Source organism: Cervus canadensis, chromosome 21 (assembly GCF_019320065.1).
Source record: "Cervus canadensis isolate Bull #8, Minnesota chromosome 21, ASM1932006v1, whole genome shotgun sequence".
Taxonomy (NCBI): Eukaryota; Metazoa; Chordata; class Mammalia; order Artiodactyla; family Cervidae; genus Cervus; species Cervus canadensis.
The window spans coordinates 17,141,847-17,160,305 of record NC_057406.1 but is presented as its reverse complement, the minus strand read 5'-3'; the positions used below and the strand labels follow the sequence as shown (position 1 = coordinate 17,160,305).

The window sequence follows — 18,459 nt, the reverse complement described above, 5'->3', positions numbered from 1 at the left end:
TAAATTTAGGAATACAACAACTTACTTAACTCATTCTTACAAGAACACTGGCGCTAAAACAGAAATTGTGGTACTCTCCAGGGAGAAGGTGAACACTAACAGCATGATAACTTTACTGCTGGGTCACTGCTTTCATCCTAGGCTCCATCACGAGGTCATTATTTCCCTTAAATCAGTTTCCTGTTCTTCAACCCTTCCAGACTTCCGATCATTGTTGTTTCTTTAGGAAACCAGACTCAGGTGCTGCCTCAGTGCAACCACTCTATGTCAGAACCAGCCGGCTCTGCGGCCTCAGTGGAGAGCGGCCCTTATTGCTCAGGTGAGGGTCCCACAAGACAAAAGACCCTTCTCAACCCCTGGGATCACCGCGCCATTGTCCCATTTCTCTCTCCTCAGACAGCAGACAGCTCCGCCTGGTGGACGGGGGCGGTCCCTGCGCCGGGAGAGTGGAGATCCTTGACCAGGGCTCCTGGGGCACCATCTGTGATGACGGCTGGGACCTGGACGATGCCCGCGTGGTGTGCAGGCAGCTGGGCTGTGGAGAAGCTCTCAATGCCACGGGGTCTGCTCACTTCGGGGCAGGATCAGGGCCCATCTGGCTGGACGACCTGAATTGCACAGGAAAGGAATCCCACGTGTGGAAGTGCCCTTCCCAGGGCTGGGGGCGGCAGGACTGCAGACACAAGCAGGACGCGGGGGTCATCTGCTCAGGTCTGCGCTGCACACTGTCCACAGGCTGGGGGAGGGGTGGGGCCCTGGAGGACGGGGTCTGAGCTCTGAGGGAGAGATGCTGAAAGGACCAGAGAAGGAGGCTTCCTCCCATGGAGCCTGTCTTTCCAGCAGACGTGAAGACGAGGTGCTTTCACTTCCTCCTGCAATAGCTGACGATCTGGTCCTTTCTTCTCAGCAGTGTTTCCTGGCAGAGCCGTTTCTTACAGTTTTTCTTGAAAGCAAGGCTCTCTCTCCAGTTACATACAAAAATTTTAAACCCACGGTACTAGTTTCCTTTTGCTTCCCTAACAATTTACCGATTAGTGGTTTAAATAACATATATTCATTTCCTTACTCTTCTCAAGCTTAGATGTCCAGCAGGGATCTCACTGGGCTGGGATCAAGGCTTCAGCAGGGCAGCATCACTTTTGTGGCTCTAGGGGGGAATCTGTTTCTTGCCTTTTCAAACTTCTTGAAACCACCTACATCCTTTCCTTCACAGCACCCTTCATCCATTATCAGACCAGCAATGCTGCAGGCCTCCAACCATCATCCTGAGTCACATCTCTCTCTCTCTCTAACCAGAGCTAATAAAAGTATTGCACATTTAAGGATAGTGGGTCTAAGGATGTGGTAGGAATCAGCTCACATTGTTAATACAATATTCTAGCTTAAACTCACCATCCCGAGGTCCTTACCTTATTCACATCTGTAAATCCCTCTTGTCAGGTACAGCAACATAGTCACAGGTTACAGAGATTGGGATATGGACATTTTTAGATTAATTATTATCCCTATCTCCCTAATATCCACATCACATCCCTTTAACATACTCTTCAAAAATATTGTCAGGAAGCAGCATTCAGCTGCCCCTCCCTGAATAGCGCCCACACAGTTTGGTCTTCCTCTCAATTCATATCCACTACACCATTGTGGTAGAAATAGAAAGATAGACACAAATGGACAAAGTCAGTTAAAAGGGAGGTGATGTCAGTCTTGTCATCTAGTGGGTATCTCTTGAACAAGGTCAGAGATGAATGTTCACCATTTCTAGAAGAAAGGAAAACCTAGAACATCCTGCAAAGTTTTCACTGTGTCCTGTCTCCTCCCCTTTCAACCTTAGAGTTCCTCGCCCTCAGGATGGTGAGCGAGAACCAGCAGTGTGCTGGGTGGCTGGAAGTTTTCTACAACGGGTCCTGGGGCAGTGTCTGCCGCAATCCCATGGAAGATATCACTGTGTCCATGATCTGCAGACAGCTTGGCTGTGGGGACAGTGGAACCCTCAACTCTTCTCTTGCTCTTAGAGAAGGTTCTAGACCCCAGTGGGTGGATGGAATCCGGTGTCGGAAAACTGACACCTCTCTCTGGCAGTGTCCTTCTGACCCTTGGAATCACACTTCATGCTCTCCAAAGGAGGAAGCCTATATCTCGTGTGAAGGTGACTTACTGTCTGTTTCTGTGTGTCTGTCCCAACCTTGTAGGATGCAGTGAGATTTGGTATTTTAAAATCTAAGTGATGAGTTTAATTTGGGTCCACAAAATGACATTAAATGAAAATGTTAGTTGCTAAGTCGTTTCCGACTCTTTGAGACTACATGGACTGTAGCCTGCCAGGCTCCTCTGTCTGTGGAATTCTCTAGGCAAGAATACTGGAATGGGTTGCCATTCCCTTCTCCAGGGTATCATCCTGACCCAGGTATGAAAATTGGGTCTCCCACACTGCAGTCAGATTCTTTACTGTCTGAGCCACCAGAGAAGCCTAAATGAGGTAAGAATGAAGCTAATTTAATCCACATATTCCAACCTTGTTTGTTAACATTTTTAATTAAGATGTAATTCTCGTAGCATTATATTAGTTCTAAGTGTACAACATAATATTTATGTATTTGTACATATTGGTAAATCATCACCACACATACAGTAATATCCATTACCACATGCAGTTACACTTTTTTTCTTTGTTATGATCCCACAAGTAAGAATTTGCATGCTGCAACTAAGACCCAGCCCAACCAAATAAATACTTACTTTTAAAAGAGAGTATTATTTTCTTCATAGTCTTGATGTAAGAGAATGCATCATATTTTTTTTGTCCACATTGGTGAACTCCGGAAGTTGGTGACGGACAGGGAGGCCTGGCATGCTGTGATTCATGGGGTTGCAAAGAGTCGGACACGACTGAGCGGCTGAACTAACCTAAACTGAACAGCTTCCCTGGTAGGTCAACTGGTAAAGAATCCACCTGCCATGCAGGAGACCCTGGTTTGATTCCTGAGTCTGGAAAATCCTCTGGAGAAGGATAGACTACTCACAACAGTATTCTTGGGCTTCCCTTGTGACTCAGCTGGTAAAGAATCTGCCTGCAATGCGGGAGACCTCAGTTTGATCCCTGGGTTGGGAAGATCCCCTGGAGAACGGAATGGCTACCCACTCCAGTATTTTCACCTGGAGAATTCCATGGGGTCACAAAGAGCTGGACGTGACTGAGCGACTATCACAAACACTGTATACAAAAATACTATCTTCTTTCCTATATTACTGTCTTAAGATATCTTTCATGACAATATTTTTCTCTAGAATGTTTCAAAATTCCTTATTTATTCATAGGAACACTTTATAAACAAACATCACTTACTGTGTTTCTTAAATATTTTTGTAACATTTTCCCCATATTTTCCATATATTTTTAAGGTTGTATATGTGTATGGGGGGTTATGTGATCAAATCTGTAATGTTTTACTTTTTTGACTTGTGCCTTTAATGCAATGTTTCAAACTCCATTCTTTATCTCTAAATAACATTGAATCAAGTTTTATTTTCTGCAAACAATTTTATAGTTCCACTGAAGTATATTCAAAACCTAATTTCAAATTTATTTATTTATCTGAATTTATTTTACTATGTGTGATTGTGTAACATGATCACCAGATAGGAATACATTTTAGACATGTGATATCTTAGCTCCATAGCAAAATAAAAGCACATTGTTTCATGAGTTCATGGATATGACATCAAAAGTACAGGCAACAAAGCAAAAATAGACAAGTGGGAATATATCAAACTTAAAAGCTTCCACAAACCAAATGAAAGATCAACAGAGTGAAAAAGCAAGCTAGCACAAATTATATAAGGTATTAATTTCCAAAAATAATAAGGAACTCCCACAACTTAAGAGAAAAAAAAAAACCAACAAACTTAAAACCTAATAACTCAATTAAAAAATTGGCCAAGGGCTTGAAAAGACAGTTCTCTAACAAAGACATACAAATGGCAATAGGTATATGAAAAAACGCTTGACATTGTCAATCATCAGGGAAAAGTAAATTAAAACCACAAAGAGATATCATCTTACACATGTCAGAATGACTGTTTTTGCTTTTTCTTTTTTTTTAAAGACACATAAGTGTTGGCAAGGCTGTGGAGAAATTGACACTTTATGTATACTTATCCACATTAAATGTATACATTGTATTAATAAAACTATGTAATCCAGGGGTTAAATCTCTGGGCTTTCATTGTCATGGGTCCAGGTTCAATCCCTGACCTGGGAACTCTGATCCCATGAGCAACAGCACAGCCAAAAAACAAACAACAGCACAGAACTATTACCAAAAATCTGTTTGATTTATAGTGATGTCCCTTTTCATTCTTGGTATTGTTAAGTTCATTTTCTCTCTGCTCTTCTTAAGTATTGCTCAGTGTTAGTCAAGCTTCAATGAGCCACATTTAAAGGGTTTTCTTCTATATTTTCTACCTTATGCTTACCTTCTTTTCCATTAATTTTTGTTCCTTTTTAAATTAACCCCAACATTCGACATCCTTTAGACTCTCTCATCTAGTTTCTTAATTGGAAGCTTACTTTTTTTCACTTTCAGTCTTTCCTCTTCTCTAAATCTAGGGTATAAATTTCCCTTAGGCACTACTTGAGTTTCATTAGAAGAATTTATTATCATATCATTATTTTGTATTTATTATCATTATTATCATATCTTTATTATCATTATTTCACAATATTTTGTAAGTTTTAAGTTTATTCCCAGACTCAGGTGGTTTTTGGAAGGATCTTGCTGAATTTCCCCAAATAGAGGTGGCTAACAATATTTCTTATTAATTCTTAATTTTATTCCACTGTGGTCAGAGTAAATACTCTGTATGAATTCAGAGTGAAAGATTTTGTCCTATTCTATGGTCATTTTGATAAATGTTCCTAGTGCATTTATAATAATGTAAACTCTTGCATTGTTAGGTGCATTGCTCTATATGTCACTTAGTTAAATGCGCTGATTATCTTGTTGTACATCTGAGGTATTCTTCTCTGTTTTTTGTATGTTTGGTCTGCATGCTATTGAAAAAGATATGGTAATAATCCCCCATTTTGATTGTGATTTTGTCTATTTCTTCTTTTCACTCTGTCAAGTATATTTCAAAGTTATGCTCTGTTACCTTTCTTCAATTTTGTTGTCTAAAATATCTTTATTAAGGGTACATCTCATTATAATCTTGAAAACTCCCTCTTTAATTCAGTTAGTGTATCTTGACTTAAAGTCTGCTTTCTGGGACATTGATATAGCTACTCCAGTTTTGTTACAGTTGGTACATTTTCCCCATCATTTTGCTTTCAACTATTCTTTGCTTTCATAATATAAGGTGGGCATTTTGCAAGTAACATTTGTGTCAATTTTGTTTTATCTTAATCCATTTACTGTAAATGCAATTACTGATATGGATGTGTTGGTATCTGCCATTTGTTTTTAATTAATCCACCTGCTTTATGTTCCTTTTTGTCTCCTTTTTTTTCTCCTTTAGTATTAAATAAATCTGTTATTATTCCAGATTTTCCTTTTCCCTTTTGATTTTCAGCAGCTTTACTAGGAGTGGGGGTTTTCATACTCCTCCATTTATTTTTTTTTAATTCTCTATTGTTAGGTCTTCAGATATTACTTCTGCAGTTCTGTCTCTCTGTCTCTGTATCTCTTCTCCCTCTCCTCCTCCTCTTTCTTCTCTTTCTCATCTCTCATCTTTAGGACTCCTCTAAATCACTATCTTCTGAGTTCTATCTAAAATTCTTTTCACTTAATTATTCACTTTTTAAACCTAGATATTTTGCTTTAGGTTGGCAATGGTTCCTTAGATATTTTTATTTATTTATGATTATTTGTTATTTTTCATCTTTCTACCTGTTTATTCTCTTCTTCTCTCTTTTCCCCTAAATACATTGATTGTAGTTAAAATCCTTATCTGCTAAGTCCAGCATTTCTATCATAGGTGTCTCTTCATTCTCTTATCTTTTTTGACTTTAGTCATTTGTCATGTTATCCTAACTTGTCAAATGTCATGTCATTTTTTATTGAATGCTATAAATTGTATATGAAAAAGTAAGATACTCCTGATACATTTTCTAACACCTGAAAGGATTTACCATTTGTTTTCCCAGGCAGGTATGGGGGAGGGGTGTGTATCACTCAAACACCTAAATATGACTAAAACTGAGCTGTAACAAGTGTGGGTTGCAGTTTCAGTAGCACTCAGTCCACCTTTGATTTCTCTGTCCCTATGACAGGGACTTTCAGAGATTTCAGTTCAGGGCCTAGATTCCTTTGTAGCTAAGTACCCAAATAATGAAAAAGACTCTGCTTCCCAAATCTTTTTATATAGTTCTATCTCTCTCTTTATATAGTCTTTTTATATAGTTCCTACCCGTCACAGCTTACATACTGGGCGGATATTTGAGGAGAAAACCTGCTGTCTGAGAGAAGCTCTCAAGACTCTAATTTTGTCACTTCAGCACCAGGTAACTCCCAAGTTATGCTGACTTCCTGTCACAAGAGTAGTTCTCTGCTTGCCCAAGCCCAGATTCTGAATCATTAAATTATGCAATGAATCGACAAACTCCCACAGAGAGAAAGAAGCTATGGATCCTTGACTAACATTGAAATAATCTCCACTCTAGAATTTTAGCATATTTAGTCCATGTTGTGTTAACAAATGTTGAATACATGTACTGTTGCCTAAAAAACATTTTCCAGTTTTCTAAGTTGTATCCAGCAAGACCCAGCAAGACACATTGGCCTGCTGTGAACTCCTCCATTCTTCATAGCAGTGGAAAATTTTAGGTTTAGTTCTCTACTTCATTATTTACTTAAAGTGCAGCACTGATAGACATTATTTAACCTTTCTTTACATCACTTTTATGTATTAAAGGAAAGAAGAATCCAGTGACTCTCTTAATGTTATTTGTTCAAATGGGAATATAACCCATTTCTGCTCTGTGATACAACTAGAAGGGCTTCACTGTGGCTCAGCTATAAAGAATCCACTTGCAATGCAGGAGATACAGGAGAGACTGGTTAGATCGCTGGGTCAGGATGATCCCCTGGAGAAGGGCATGGCAACCACTCCACTATTCTTGCCTGGAGAACTCCATGGACAGAGAAGCCTGGTGAGGTACAGTTCATAAGGTCTTAAAGAGTTGGACATGACTGAAGTGATTAAGCACACATATACAGTATTTCCCCCTCAAGATCACACAACTCCAAAATTTGAAGAACAGAGATTCTTGACACAAAGTCCAAGGAAGGATTGTGATTTTTTGGGAGAGGAAGCAACATTCTCTGATTCCCAGTGGAATCTGGCCAGTGTCACTGTTACCTGACATCATCTCTAATGCAAAGTTGTTCAATCTACTCAAAGAGATCACATTTTTTTTGCAACTATGTATCCAGATCTGAAGTCTGAAGCTTAGAACTGTAAATGAAATATTCTGGGGTAAACCAAAACATCACAGAATCCATTTGTTTTTCAGTTCTGAATGACTGTACCAAGGAGAAGGATTCTAATGACAGAGGATTCATGACTGCTACCTGAAGCTTCTGATGAAGCCACTCCCTTTAATTAACCCCTTTAACTCTCAGGTCAAGGGCATCAAAGTGTGTGTGGTTTGTAAGGAATCCATCCAGCTGCCGGCTCATTCCTGTGACTCTGAACTCATTTAAGTGATGCGGGAATAGAGACCAACATTTCCTGTCAATCCTTCTCAGATGCTCTGCAGAACTTTACAGACCAGAATGTTACCTCTGATATGCCCTTGTAACACCTTCTGTCTCAGAGTACTCCCTACTGTGTTTTCAGCTTACTATTTCCTGTTTGGTTTTTTCCTCCTACTTTTCAACCTTATCAATTCTCTTGCCGCTGATATAAGAAACCAGACCCAGCTGCTGCCCCAGTGCAATGCTGCTGCTGCTGTTAAGTCGCTTCAGTTGTGTCCGACTCTTAGTGACCCCATGGACTGCAGCCTACCAGGCTCCTCGGTCCATGGGATTGTCCAGGCAAGAGTACTGGAGTGGGTTGCCATTGCCTTCTGCACCAGTGCAAAGACTCCATATCAGAACCAGCAGGGTCTGCAGCCTCAGAGGAGAGCGCCTCCTACTGCTCAGGTGAGGGTCCCACAGGACAGAAGAACCTTCTCATTCTCCAAGTCAATGCCCCGTGTGTCCCATTTCTCTCTCCTCAGGTAGCAGACAGCTCCGCCTGGTGGACGGGGGCGGTCCTTGTGCCGGGAGAGTGGAGATCCTTGACCAGGGCTCCTGGGGCACCATCTGTGATGGTGGCTGGGACCTGGACAATGCCCGCGTGGTGTGCAGACAGGTGGGCTGTGGAGAAGCCCTCGATGCCCCTGTCTCCTCTTACTTTGGTGCGGGATCAGGACCCATTTGGCTGGACAACGTGAAGTGCACAGGAAAGGAGTCCCACGTGTGGAGGTGCCCTTCCCGAGGCTGGGGGAAGCACTACTGCGATCATAGCAACGAAGCAGGAGTCATCTGTTCAGGTATGGTCAGTTCATTGCCCACCAGCTGGGAGAATGGAAAGTTCCAAGAAAGCTGGTGTCTGATCAGAGGGACAATAGTTGACGGGTGGGCTAGAGAGGACTGAGATAACTACCCATCCTCCCTGAGTGCAATGTAGCTGTGAGCTATGAGCTTCATATGCTTTCCTCTTACAAGTCTCTGCTATTCTTTTCTTCTCCAGTGGTCTTATTTGAAACTAAAATAGCTTTATTTATTCTCCCAGTTAAAATAATTCCTCATGATTTTTTTTTCATAATTCATGTTTTGTAAGAGTGAAACATTTGCTAACAGCCACATACACACTCCCTTTGCACAGGAAGGCTATGAGAGGGAGGGACAAAAATGAGGATGTAATTTCCTGGGTGGAGTTGTTTCTATATAAAGAGTGTGAGACATTATTTTGCACTAGGTTAGTATGAGTGGAGGCTACTCCTACTATAGGAGGACATCATTTACATATATAGAGGGTACCCCTACAGGGGTTATCACTTAACAGATCACAGATTCTTATGGATTTGTGCCAGATTTCAAATTTCCTTTGCAAATTTAGACATAAATGTTTATAGTTTTTTGATGGTAGAGAATTGTTGATGAAATGCTCTGAGTCACATATTCTTCCATTGTTACTAGAAAAGTCTCTCCAATTTTTCCTTTAGAATATCTGTATAAATGCAAACTTTGGAGGAACACTTAGCCATGCACTGACAAGTCAAAGGTGGAGGTAATAAAACTTGAATTTCTGTGTTTTATGTTAAGAGATTATATAGTTTATATTTGATGACTTCAATGATATAAGAGAATTGCATTTGGGGGCTTATTTGGAGTTAGTGGACACATATAATTTTTGAAGAAGGTGGAAAATGTTTTATAGTAGCTGGGAGGAAGGAGAATGGCAATGGGAGCTGATGAAGGTAACTGTGAGGTTCTCTGAGCAGCACTGAGGGGCCAGGTGTGGCATGGAGGATGCTATGTGTGCCTAAGGACACAGGATGTGTCCTACACAGCAAGAGACCAGACAAGGATATGTCTTTACTATATTTAATATATTTACTCACATCGGCCTTCTATTTAATAATTTTCTTGGAATTTTCATGCACATATTCTTCCATATAAATTTTAAAATCAAGTAGAAAATAAAAAAGATATACTATATCTCAGAATTCTCTATCTTGATATATAAGACTTTATTGATTATTCAGCATATATTTGAATATTTCACATTTGTCAGAGTATATAAAACATATTACAAGAAATACTTTTTTCTTCTTCTTTCTAAATATTTAATCTCATAAAATTAAAATTAGGATATCAATAACTTCAGATATGCAGGTGACACCACCCTAAAGGCAGAAAGTAAAGAGGAACAGAGGAGAGCCTCTTGATGAAAGTGAAAGAGAAGAGTGAAAAAGCTGGCTTGAAAGTCCACATTCAAAAAACTAACATCATTGCATCATTGCCATCACTTCATGGCAAAGAGATGGGGAAACAATGGAAACAGCAACAGACTTTATTTCCTTGGGCTCCAGAAACACTGCAGACTGTGACTGCAGTCATGAAATTAAAAGACACTTGCTCCTTGGAAGAAAAGCTATGACAAACCTAGACAGCATATTAAAAAGCAGAGACATTACTTTGTGACAAATGTCCATATATTCAAAGCTATGTTTTTTCCGAGTAGTTATGTATGGAAGTGAGAGCAGGATTATAAAGAAGGCTGAGCACTGAAGAATTGATGCTTTTGAACTGTGGTACTGGAGAAGACTCTGGAGAGTCCCTTGGACAGCAAAGAGATCAAATCAGTCAATCCTAAAGGAAATCTCAACCCTGAATAACTCATTGGAAGGATGTATGCTAAAGCTGAAGCTCCAACACTTTGGCAACATGATAAGAAGAAATGACTCATTGGAAAAGACCCTGAGGCTGGGATAGATTGAAGACCAGAGAAGAAGGGGACGACAGAGGATGAGATGGTTGGATGGCATCACTGACTCAATGGACATGAGTTTGAGTAAACTCAGGGAGATAGTGAGGGCAGGGAAGCCTGGAGTGCTGCAGGCCATAGGGTCACAAAGAGTTGGACACGACTGAGTGACTGAGCAACAAAAACAAGCAGTTAAATAAAAATGCTTTAATTAGAATGTGTAGCCTGTGACCAAATTCCCAGCCAGAGACCAGGAGTCCTAATCTGGGCCTCTCTGGGGAGATGGAAATGGATAAATAATAAAAGGCAAGCAGATCGTCCTCTCTCTCATCATTCATTCCTATATCACTGGTCAAGCTAATCCTTCAATTCTTTAATTTCTGTGGTGTCTTTTCTGTTCTCTCCTGCTTTCTATAGTAGATTTTTATTCTTTTACATCATTCTTTCTGAGGCTTCAATGTTCACATACTCATGCAGTCAGAGTCCTTTACCAGGACAAATTCTACCATGTACGTAAATAACCATGAGCACACTCAGAAACCAGGCAAATTATTTTAAAAATTGTTCTTTATGATTTGCAGGGATTTTTTCCCATTGGATTACCTTTTTCTCTGTCCAAATGTGGTCCATGAAGGATGAAATCATGATCATGAGTCTTTTCTTTGGTCTCTCTCTCATACTCCATCCACTCCTTGTTTAACATACCACTCACCCCACCTCACTCCCTACAGAAGTTCTTCCCTTTTGGAGTGTCCTTTCCATCTATTTGTAGCTCTTAAGATCATTTCTTCTTTTCTGCTCTGGGGGAATTGGGAAAGTGTAGCAGTGTTAGGTGGCAAATGGGAGAAGCACAGGGGATAAAAGGTGTTAAAATCTCGTTGAACAAGTGTTTGGTTTCCAAATCTACGTTTCATCCCTATTGAGTCATTTGCAACTTAGAGTTCTTTAAAATATATATGGCTTGCTTGCTCTCTGCTTTCTTCCTCTCACTCTCCTTTTGTATAGCTTGCTGGCTTCTTATCTCAGAAATCCAAAGAGGAAAGGAATATGCAGTTGGCATATAGATAGGGCTAGAATACATTAAATTATCATCACTCCTTCACATTTGCTAAGAATCTCATGTCTAGGATGAAGTAATCAACTAACTCAGTTGTCTTGCATAATCCCACTGCGACTTCACTTTCTCTCAGGTGTGTTCATAAACCTTAGGTTTTAAGAACGATGGCTAGGATCATTCCCTGCCTCTCCTATGACTCTCTGAGCTTTCATCATTTCCAAACTTACCTGTGAACAGCTTCTTTCTCAATTAGGTTACCCAATTGTGACCTAATGCCTGCACTCAGATATAGCCCACGTGATGTTCCCATCCTCAGTGACTTGAATATTGGCTCAGAGAAAACTGGCCAGAATTCTAGCCCCAGAAATCTCAGGATGACTTTCTAAACCTCTCTGGCTCTTAGGCCTCTAACCTATTGAATCCCATGGACCTTTTTCACTTTCAGTTCAGCTCTGTACCCACGTTTGAATGTCTATCACTGTGCAGTTTCTTTGGGTCTTTTAGTTTCCAGGCCCCCAGGTAAGAATTAACATTCCTAACCAAAATATATATTCTCAGGATTCAGCCATTCCAAACTGACCCTGCAGTCCTTCTGGATACCTCTTCAGAAACTTGCTCATGAAAATGCAATTTGACAATGACAGTCAAATTCTCTCTTCTTATCCCCTCTTATTTCACTGTTGGAAAGTAAAGCTTTCCCACCATTGCCTGTGAGATGTTTCCAATTGTCATGCCAGGTTCATGAACACTCACTGGGTTTGTCGTCCTTTGTTTGTCTTAGGATTTGTGCGTCTGGCTGGAGGGGATGGGCCCTGCTCAGGGCGAGTAGAAGTGCATTCTGGAGAAGCCTGGATCCCAGTGTCTGATGGGAACTTCACACTCCCCACTGCCCACGTCATCTGTGCAGAGCTGGGGTGTGGCAAGGCTGTGTCTGTCCTGGGACATTTGGCATTCAGAGAGTCCGATGACCAGGTCTGGACTGAAGAGTTCAGGTGTGAGGGGGAGGAGCCTAAGCTCTGGTTCTGCCCCAGAGTGCCCTGTCCAGGGGGCAGGTGTCAGCACAGTGGAGCTGCTCAGGTTGTCTGTTCAGGTGAGATGCATGGCAGGACTTAACCTCTGTGTACACTCAGTTCAAGCTAAAAAAGAAATCAGATTTTGCTGAAATCCTGTCTTTTTCTATCAGTGTACACAGACATCCGGCTCATGAAAAACGGCACCTCTAGGTGTGAGGGGCAGGTGGAGATGAATATTTCTGGACAATGGAGAGCTCTCTGTGCCTCCCACTGGAGTCTGGCCAATGCCAATGTTGTCTGCCGTCAGCTCAGCTGTGGCATCGCCATCTCTACCCCAAACGGAGCAGAAGGAAGTGATCCACTCTGGAAAGCCCGATTTCACTGCTCAGGGGCTGAGTCCTTCCTGTGGCAATGCCCTGTGACTGCCCTGGGTGTTCCTGACTGTTCCCATGGCAACACGGCCTCTGTGATCTGCTCAGGTAAGACATGGAAGGGCTACTGTACTTAGGATGCTCCTGGAGTGAAATTTCCCCAGAGTGAAGAGTAAGGGAAAACAGGCTTAAAAAGAAAGAGATTCTGTAATGAAATGTTTAATCTTGTTACTGAACTCAGGTTTCAGCTGCTCATTACTCAAGAATCCAACAGTGAGAGACGAGTGTGAGGTAAAATTAAGATAGCTTTATTGAGGAAACCAGCAGTTCTGGGAGACAGAGGACTAATGTACCAAAGAACCAGCTCCTCCGTGCTGATAACGGGCAAGAGTTTTTAAATGGGAATTTCTGGAGTACACAGGTGGAGGTAGGGGACAGGTTACCTGCAGAATAGCACAGCTAGCTTTGACAATCATCTTGAAATAGGTCTGATCACTGTCACCTTTATTGTTTGAATTACAGTTAATCATCAGTTCTAGTGTCGGTCTGTTCCCATTTCCTTGAGGCCGATTCTTGGAATTGTGTATTATCCATAAGATGAAGATTATGGGTTTTGCTGTTGGCTCAGATGGTGAAGAATTGGCCTGCAATACAAGAGTCTTGGGTTTGATCCTTGGGTTGGGAAGATCCCCTGGAGAAGGAAATGGCAACCCACTAGTCTGGTCATCATGTAATTTTTTTGCTACCACCTATTTGGGATTTCACTATCAGCAAAGTAGTTCAAAAGATATGGCTCAGAATGTTATCTATAGCCCATGAGAAGGAACTAAAAGTCCTTGAGTTTGTTTAGGGCTAAACTATTATTATTTTGTCCTATTTGTTTTCTTTTGTTTCTGAATTTTTTTCATTTCTGTGATTAAATTTATTCTTTAACTAGGTTTTTCTACAAACAGGCAGGTGGAGGACACGAGGGTGGTCTGTCCTGAGAAGGCTCCATTAGGTCCTGCTCCATAACATTCTCATTGTTCACTTATTTTTTCAGGGGAAAGAAGTGCTATGAAATGCTAAGAAGTGCTATGTCAGGGAAAGAAACGCCTAGATGAATAATATTTTTTATGAAACATTATTATTTAAGGATAATAACAGAGAAAAAAGTACAAACAATAAGTGTATACCTAGGTCATGTTCCCCAACCTAGATCTACAAAGAGAACATTCATAGCACCATAGAATCACTATTGCCTCCCAATAGCTGTGTCCTCCTCCTCTCCAGGGAGGACTGCTTACCTAAGACTTGTACTTCCATAGAGTATTTTCTCAGGTTTTGAACTTTATGTAAAACCATACATCTGTTTTCTTTTGTGTCTAATTTCTTTGACTCCAAACTGTGTTTGAGATTCACTCATGATGTTGTTTATGGCAACATTGTATTCATTTTTATTATGATAGAGTATTCCTTTGAATGATCACATGACCACGCACTAAACCATTCAACTAATGGCAGAGATTTGAGTTTATTTCCAGTTCTTGACTATTACAAATATAATGGTGCAAATTACCATGATGATGACTTTTGGAAGAAATATTTATTATGATTTTTGTGTGTTTAATTCTGTCTTATATTTTTATTTCTTAATGGCATGCTGTACTTAAATGGGTCAAGTTACGCATCATAGGTTTGACTTATCGACTTTTTCTCTGTACATGTAGTGCTCCTTCAGTCAGTCAGTTCAGTGCAGTCACTCAGTCATGTCCGACTCTTTGTGACCCCATGGACTGCAGCACGCCAAGCTTTCCTGTCCTTCACCATCTCCTGGAGCTTGCTCAAGCTCATATCTGTTGAGTTGGTGAAACCATACAATCATGTGATTCTCTATTGTCCCCTTCTCCTCCTGCCTTCAATCTTTCTCAGCTTCAGGGTCTTTTCCAATGAGTCAGTTCTTTCTGTCATGTGGCCAAAGTATTGGAGCTTCAGCTTCAACATCAGTCCTTCCAATGAATATTCAGGACTGATTTCCTTTAGGATTGACTGTTTGGACCTCCTTGCCATCCAAGGGACTGTCAAGAGTCTTCTTCAACACCACAGTTCAAAAGCATCAATTCTTCAGCATTCAGCTTTCCTGCTGGTCCAACTCTCACATCCATATGTGATTACTGGAAAAATCATAGCTTTGACTAGATGGGCCTTTGTCAGTAATGTCTGCTTTTTAATATGTTGTCTAGGTTGGTCACAACTTTTCTTCCAAGCAGCAAGCATCTTTTGATTTCATGGCTGCAGTCATAATCTGCAGTGATTTTGGAGCCCAAGAATAAAGTCTGTCCCTGTTTCCCCATCTTTTTGCCATGAAGTGATGGGACCAGATGCCATGTTATTAGTTTTTTGAATGTTGAGTTTTAAGCCAACATTTTCACTCTCCTCTTTCACTTTCATCAAGAGGCTCTTTAATTTGTCTTCACTGTCTGCCATAATGGTGGTGTCATCTGAATATCTGAGATTATTGATATTTCTACCACCAATCTTGACTCCAATTTGTGCTTCATCCAGCCCAGCATTTTGCTGGGCATTTATGTACTCTGCATATAAGTTAAATAAGTAAAGTGACAATATACAGCCTTGATGTACTTCTGTCTCAGTTTTGAACCAGTCTATTGTTCCAATCCACAGAGCTCCTTATATCCTTCCAAAATGAACTTTGTCTACTCCAAAATCACAAAAAAGTTCTCTGAGAGTATATCACAGAAATGTAATTACATTTTTTTTGCATATAATTGTACTTTGCTTCTAGGATTGACGTCTGTGTAGGATAAGGGTCAAGTGTCATGTTTTAATATGGGTATCCAGTTGACTCAAAATCTTTTTCTGAAAAGACTATTCCCCACTGCAGTGTCACCTTTGTGATAAGCAAAAGGGCACATATGTCTGAATACATTTTTTAGACTCTCTATTCTGTTCCACTGTATCCTTTGTCTCTCCTTGCACCTGTACTGCATTTTTTTTAATTATTGTAACTTTATAGTAAGTCTTAAACCTTCCCTGGTGACTCAGACAGTAAAGAATCTGACTGCAAGGCGAGAGACCTGGGTTTGATCCCTCGGTTGGGCAGATCCCCTGAAGAAGGGCATGGGAACCCACTCCGGTATTCTTGCCTGGAGAATCCCCACGGACAGAGGAGCCTGGCAGGCTATAGTCTATTGGGTCACAAAGAGTTAGAAACGACTGACTGACTAAGCACACATAGTAAGTCTGGGTAACTTTAATTTAAAGAAGTTATGTTGTTGCTTTTCTTGCCAACTGCTTTGGTCATTCTTGGTTTTTGTATGTTGTATACATTTTTGAAGCTCCAGTACTTTAGCCACCTGATGCAAAGAGCTGATTCACTAGAAAAGACCCTGATGCTAGGAAAGACTGAAGGCAGGAGGAGAAGGGGATGACAGAGGATGAGACGGTTGCATGGCATCACTGACTCAAAGGACATGAGTTTGAGCAAGCTCTGGGAGTTGATGATGGACAGGGAAGCCTGGTGTGCTGCAGTCCTTGGGGTCACAAAGAGTCGGACACGACTGAGTGCTGAACAATAGCAACATAAAGTTTGAATCGGCTTGTCATGTTTCAGACACACAAACACACAAGGGAATTTGATTGAGGTTAGATTTAATCTGTATATAAATTTGAGAATGACTGACTTTGACAACATTGAGTTTCCCAATTCACTGACAAAATATATCCCTTCATTCAGTTAGGTCTTGAATTTCTCTCAGATGTTTTGCACATGTTTAACTAGGTTTTCTCCTAGGCATTTTATGGGTTTGATGTTATTAGTATTTCCTTTAGTGAAGGTTTTCTAGGAATGAATTCTCTCTGAACTTTACCTGGATTCCCCAAATGTTAGATTAGTATTTTGCTTTCATCCCTCTTTCTTTCTTTTCTCTCTCTCTCTTGTTCTAGCTTTCCCTTTCTCTCCTTATTTGTCCCTCTCCTGCCCTGTTTTTCCCTGAGTGTGTAAAATCTGTCTGGATTAGGTTGCAGACATGATGCTCCTTTATCCCTCCCTCCCAACAACAACAAAAATACTTCTGGGAATTTCCTTACAAAACCACAGTTCACTCAAAGCTTTAGAGATGCCAGCCCCAGATGACATCTAAGTGCAACCACATGAGAAACCCCAAAGATAGAACTGCCCAGTTGAGTCTTTCCCAAGTTACTGACCCAGGAAATCATGAGCAAAATTAAAAAATAAATTCCTTCAACTGCTAAGTCTGGGGGTAGATTTTGTTATATAGCATTATTAACTAGGCACTTACCATATGGCCAGCATTTCTAAAGAGAGGAATATTTATCCTCTGATCTTCCATTTTACTATTTCTACTTTATGTCAATCTAATGTGCTGATGCACTCATTCTCTAGTCCTTAATTTCAGCTGTTAACTTTTTCAGCTGTAGAATTTTCATTTGTTTTTGTTATCATTTCTCTGCCAAGATACACACCATGTTAATTAATTCTTTGTGCACTTTAATCATGGCTATTTAAATTCTCTGTCAGACTATAAAACTCTTAAGGAAAACATAGGCAGAACATTCTTTGACATAAATTGCAACAAGATCTTTTTTGATCAACCTCCTAAAGAAAATAAAAACAAAAAAAATTTTTTTTAAAAAGGACCTAATTAAACTTAAAAGCTTTTACATATCAAAGGAAACCATAAACAGAACAAAAAGACAACTCTCAGAATGGGAGAAAATATTTGTAAATGAAGCAACTAACAAGGGGTTAATCTTCAAAATACACAAACAACTCAATATCAACAAACCAAACAAACCAATGAAAAAATGGGAAAAAGACCTAAAGAGACATTTTCCAGACATACAGATGGCTAACAAAAACAACATCACTAATTATTAGAGAGACGCAAGTCAAAACTACAGTCAGGTAATACTTCACACCAGTTAGAATGTCTATCATTTAAAAATCCACAAAGAATAAATGCTGGAGAGGATGAGCAGGAAAGGGAATCCTCCTACATATGAGTATGTAAATTGGTACAACTGCTGTGGGTTGCCATGCCCTTCTCCAGGGGACATGCCAACCCAAGGATCAAAGCCAGATCTCCCGCATTGCAGGTGGATTCTTTACTGTCTGAGCCACCAGACTCAGAAGCCCTACACAATTGACACTAAGTATAAAATAGATATTGCCTGGAGAATCCCATAGACATGGAGCCTGATGGGCCACAATCCGTAGTGTCACAGAGTCAGACACGACTGAAGTGACTTAGCATGCACACACACATAAATAGATAAATAATAACCTATTTTATTACACAGGGAACTCTACTCAGTGATCCATGGTGACCTAAATAGGAAGTAAATCCAAGAAAGAGGGGATATATATGTGTGTGTATATATATATATATATAGTTGTTGTTGTTTAGTCACTGAGTTGTGTCTGACTCTTCTATGACCTCATGGCCTGCCATGCTCCTTTGTCCATAGGATTTCTCAGGCAAGAATACCGGAATGGATTGCCATTTTTTTCTCCAAAGGC

General features: G+C 40.4%; 1 protein-coding gene across 1 annotated transcript in view; it reads left to right on the top strand.

The window, feature by feature from the left end:
- Positions 1-18,459, top strand: part of LOC122423345 (antigen WC1.1-like) — a 246,079-nt gene that overhangs the window by 213,972 nt on the left and 13,648 nt on the right. Inside the window, 6 exon segments of the mRNA XM_043440300.1 lie at positions 227-319; positions 397-711; positions 1,835-2,149; positions 8,222-8,536; positions 12,315-12,623; positions 12,717-13,025. Coding sequence (XP_043296235.1) covers positions 227-319; positions 397-711; positions 1,835-2,149; positions 8,222-8,536; positions 12,315-12,623; positions 12,717-13,025 — 1,656 coding nt within the window.